Here is a 4,260-nt window from a genome sequence, read left to right on the forward strand (position 1 = left end):
AGCAGCTCTTCTCTCCCCACTGCCATGATGCCTCCTTTATCTCCCCAAGGACTCCCTCAGCTTTCCCTATTGCCCTCCACTCTGCCCTGGGTGATAAGGCTCTGCCACCACCTTCTGGCACAGGGACATGCAGCTGGACAGGGTTTTGCTGACTTGGCCCATTGTTCCTCTCCAGGCTCTGTCAGCCTTGCTCCATTCCCTTCCAAGGGGAAACACCCAACAGCACCAGAACTATTAGTTCTGGCTGTAGCAAAGTCCATTTTTGGTGCCAAGCCTTCCATGGCAGGAGGCATTGCTCACCAGGGAAGCTCATCCTGCACTTCCCAATACCCTGGGACATCTCACAGCCCCTGCACCAGGCCCCCAAGCAAGAGTTTTTGCTTGGAGATGCAGCCACCTGTATTTGTCATTTCCATGCATCCTCATGGCAGGGCCCCTCCTGAAATGTCTGTCTGTGTGTGTTTCCAACACAGAACCCCAGAAGAGTCACTGAAGCCAACAAAGATGACTAAAAATGTGAAATGGCTTTTCTGTGAAGAAAAATTAAATAGACAAGAACCTTTCAGCCTAGGAAAGAGGTGAAGTGGGGTAAGGCAGAGGTCTGCAAAATTCTGCACAGGGAGTTGGGTGGGGAGAAACCATATCCCAGCTCTTCCACTGTGTCCCACAAGTCAGAGACATGGAATGAAATTAGCTGGCAGCCACTCTGAAACATGAAAAAAGATGTTTTTTCATAGAGTGCATTATCAAACTGTGGATTACAGAGCACAATGGCATGCAGGACATGAACTTGCACTGATTAGATAAGGGCCAGTAAAAGGAGATGTGACTGCTGTCTGGGGAGCCCCAGCACTGCAGACAGACAGAACCAGAGAAGTTATACCAAAGAAGCATGAATCTCCCACTGTGAGAAACAAACTCCTGCATTAGAGGGATCCAGTACAGCCATTTCCCTATTTTTGTTAGTGTGTCTATGTGTGGGCAATTAACAAATGCATCCATCCTCCTTACATGTGTGTTTACCATTTACACTTCTCCATGGCCAGACCCACCTGTGCCACAGGACATCTGGCAGTAGCCTCCTGGAAGACACTGGGATCTGCCTTTTTCCCACTGCTGGCAAGCATTTTCCTCTCGTGAAGCTGCAGTGGGGAGGCTGGGTGGTGAAGCAGCTCCCCAGAGCTGCAGTTTCATGGTTTGTGCTGGCCAGCAGGCGTGTGTCCCACTGCCGAGTGTGCACAGCTCAGAGTACGGCTTTTCCCTGTGACTCACGAGCCCAGGCAGATTGCTCGGGAGATAAGTGGTTTAATGAGCCTCGTCAGCAGGCAGATGCTGTGTGGAGAGTAGCACAGAGCTTTAAGGAGTCCTCCTGCTGTCTCACATGCAGGACTTGATTTTTGAAGTATCTAGGAGGTACAGAATGGTCCTGGGTAATTTAATCCCTAACACAACCCTTTGTTGTTTCATTGGTGTACAATTCTTAGCTATGGGACTGCTTCTCTTTGGTTTTCTGCTTGTTTTCTAGCCTCATAAAGCTCCTCCTGATGCCATGTGTCTGTGCGCAACAGTTACTCAAGTGCCAAGGTTTCCTGATGATGAGTATATCACAGGCACTGCTGTGCTTTCAGTTTGTGCCCACTTGTCCAGCTTGTCATGTCTTTTCAGGTCTGACATGCCAGTGTTCAGCTTTTCTCCAGCCTTGGAGTCAGAGCCTTGTTCTGCAGGACAGCAGTGCTCACTGTAACTTAGTGACCCTGATCCCTTGTGCTCATTCAGCCACACGGTTCCAGCACTCTCACCAGTAACTGGCACAGGTCTCAACTGTTTCATGCAGCCTCCTTCTGGGTGTGTAAGTGATGCCAGAAGACCTTGACCCCTTTCCCAGAGACAAAGGGATTTTATCCCATGGTCTTTCCTCATGGAAATCAGCACTTCTGCTACCTTGTAGTTCATGTGCTGGAGGAGACAGTGGCTCTCCTAACTCAGCTGTTAGGGTACATATGTATGGCAGTGCTACAACAGCATGAGTGAGGAAGCCAGGGTAAGCTGCACTCCACTTTTCCATGACAAAGAGAACCACAGAAGCCTCTATCATTAGTAATAAGCATCAGAGCAAAATCATCAAAGCAATACCACATACATAACTAAGCAGAGCTGCAGAGCTGGAAACTCCTCATTTCTGTGATCAGTTACTCGCAGCAGTAAACCCTGACTTAGGATATTGTAGTGCAGAGTAGGAGACACTGAGGAAATGGTAAAATGCACTTGTGTGTGAGTAGTACATTAAATACCTGGGGAAAAAAAACAGACCAAGAAAAGGATTTCTGCCCCAGCAGTGTGAGCCAGGCAGCCCAGGCCAGAGCGAGGATAGCTGGCAGCCCCACCTGTGCCAAGGCTCTCCGCCTGGAATGCTCTGCCATCAAAACATGGACTGCTTGTTCATGTGCAGTGGATGATGCAACTGCACATCGAGCTACCTGCACTGAAGGTATTGCTCAACCACAGCAACAGCTCTTTTGGAAGTCACAGCTCTCTCCAATGCCAGCCCTGACTTGTTTGTCCTCCCTGCTCATTTGCTGGAACTCCCTCATGCTGTCCTCTGGTCACCTGTAAGGACAAACAGGGATAAGTGGAGTAGAGGAACAGGACATTAGTGCAGATTTCTGTGCCATAGATAAGTACAGCAGGGGACAGGATCCAAATATTTGCTCATTTTACCCATGTTTCTCACACTTAGATCACAATTAAGTTGTTTTTCCATCTCACAGCTATATTTTGTGCTGCTGCTCCCAGAAATCAGTCACTTCTCATTGATTGCTTGGAGGTCCTGCACTGGGGTGCAGGCAGTGCACTTGGCCTGGAGGTGGGGTGCGCATGTACCCCTCTTCCTGTCAGTGATACAGCCCTGGGTGCTCCCAGCAAACCCTAGCCAGTGGGAGGGCCCAGCCTGCTTGCATGGACAGTCGAGAAAGTGAAGTGCTTCAGCTCCTGGCAAACAACCTGAAGGCAAAATCCTCCCTGTGTGTCTCCTGTGTTATATCTGGACTCACCATTATCAGTCTTTGTCCTGGTCACACCCTCCTCCAGGCATACCCCCAGCTCTGCACCCCAACAGTCCCTATTCCCATCCCAAGGAGATCCCACACAGACATAGGCACCCTGGTCCTTATCAGAGAAGAGGGGCTGGCACCAACCCCCCCAGGACACCTCCAGCCCAGACACAGATGCACAGCACAGCTTCCCTTGAGCATTGGAGGGGACAGCTGGGGATACCCCAGCAAGAGCAATGGCTGTGTGTATGTGTGTGCACACGTGTGTCTGTCTGTCTTTTGTCTTTCCGGGTGCCTGCCTGACTCTCTCCACCTGCCCATTTCTACCTGCTTCCTTCTGTTTCTCTTCCTTTCTGCCTCTCCTTGCCAGTGCATCTGTGTGTCTCTGAACGGCTGCTTGCCCCTTTGTCTCTCTGGCTCCGAGCATGTGGATGTGTTTGTCTTGCTGTGAATGCACCTGAGCTTTTTCACATGCCTGTGCATCCATCAGTCTCTTTGTGTCTGTGTGACCTCGTCCATATGCCTGTGTGTGTTTGCATGCTCCTCTGCGTCCGTGTGACCGTCTATTCCCCACACACATCTCCCCCCACATCCATCCATCCGTCCGTCTATCGGTCCGTCCCGCCCCGTGCCCCGCCCGCTGCCACAGCCCTTCAGCACCGCCGCGCACGGACAGCTCCTGTCGCCTCCTGCCGCGGCGGCACCGCGCACCGCACCGCGCACCGCACCGCACCGCGCACCGCACCGCACCGCGCACCGCACCGCGCCCCCTCCCCGCCCGAGCGCTCCGCCCCGCGCCCCCTCCGCACCGCGCTCCGCCCCGCCGTACATAAACGCCGGCACCGCCGCCGGTCCCCCTCCGCCGCCATGAGCTACAGCGCGGAGCCCTCGGCGCTGGCCGCCTCCTATCGCCACCTCTTCGCGGAGGCCCCGCGGCGCCCGGAGATGCTGGCGGGCCGGTGGGTGCGCCCGGGCGCGGAGCCGGAGGCGGTGCGGGAGCGCGGCGCGGAGCCGCGGCGGGCGCGGGGCAGCGAGAAGGAGCAGCTGCAGGGCCTCAACGAGCGCTTCTCCGGGTACATTGAGCGGGTGCGGGCGCTGGAGGAGCGGAACCGCGCGCTGGCGGCGGAGCTGGCGGCGCTGCGGCAGCGCTCGGACGAGCCGCGCCGGCTGGGGCAGCTGCTGGGCGGGGAGCTGCGCGCCCTGCGCGCCC

At 54.6% G+C, this 4,260-nt stretch overlaps 1 protein-coding gene across 1 annotated transcript in view; it reads left to right on the forward strand.

Moving 5' to 3' along the window:
* Positions 1 to 3,806: 3,806 nt before the first annotated feature.
* INA (internexin neuronal intermediate filament protein alpha) overlaps positions 3,807 to 4,260 on the forward strand; it is a 6,326-nt gene continuing 5,872 nt past the window's right edge. Inside the window, exon 1 of the mRNA XM_039709061.1 lies at positions 3,807 to 4,254. Within this exon, the coding sequence (XP_039564995.1) occupies positions 3,918 to 4,254 (337 nt within the window). The 5' untranslated portion in view covers positions 3,807 to 3,917. The remainder of the gene's footprint in view (positions 4,255 to 4,260) is intronic.

The sequence above is a fragment of the Passer montanus genome, unplaced genomic scaffold, assembly GCF_014805655.1.
Source record: "Passer montanus isolate IOZ18808 unplaced genomic scaffold, ASM1480565v1 scaffold21, whole genome shotgun sequence".
Taxonomy (NCBI): Eukaryota; Metazoa; Chordata; class Aves; order Passeriformes; family Passeridae; genus Passer; species Passer montanus.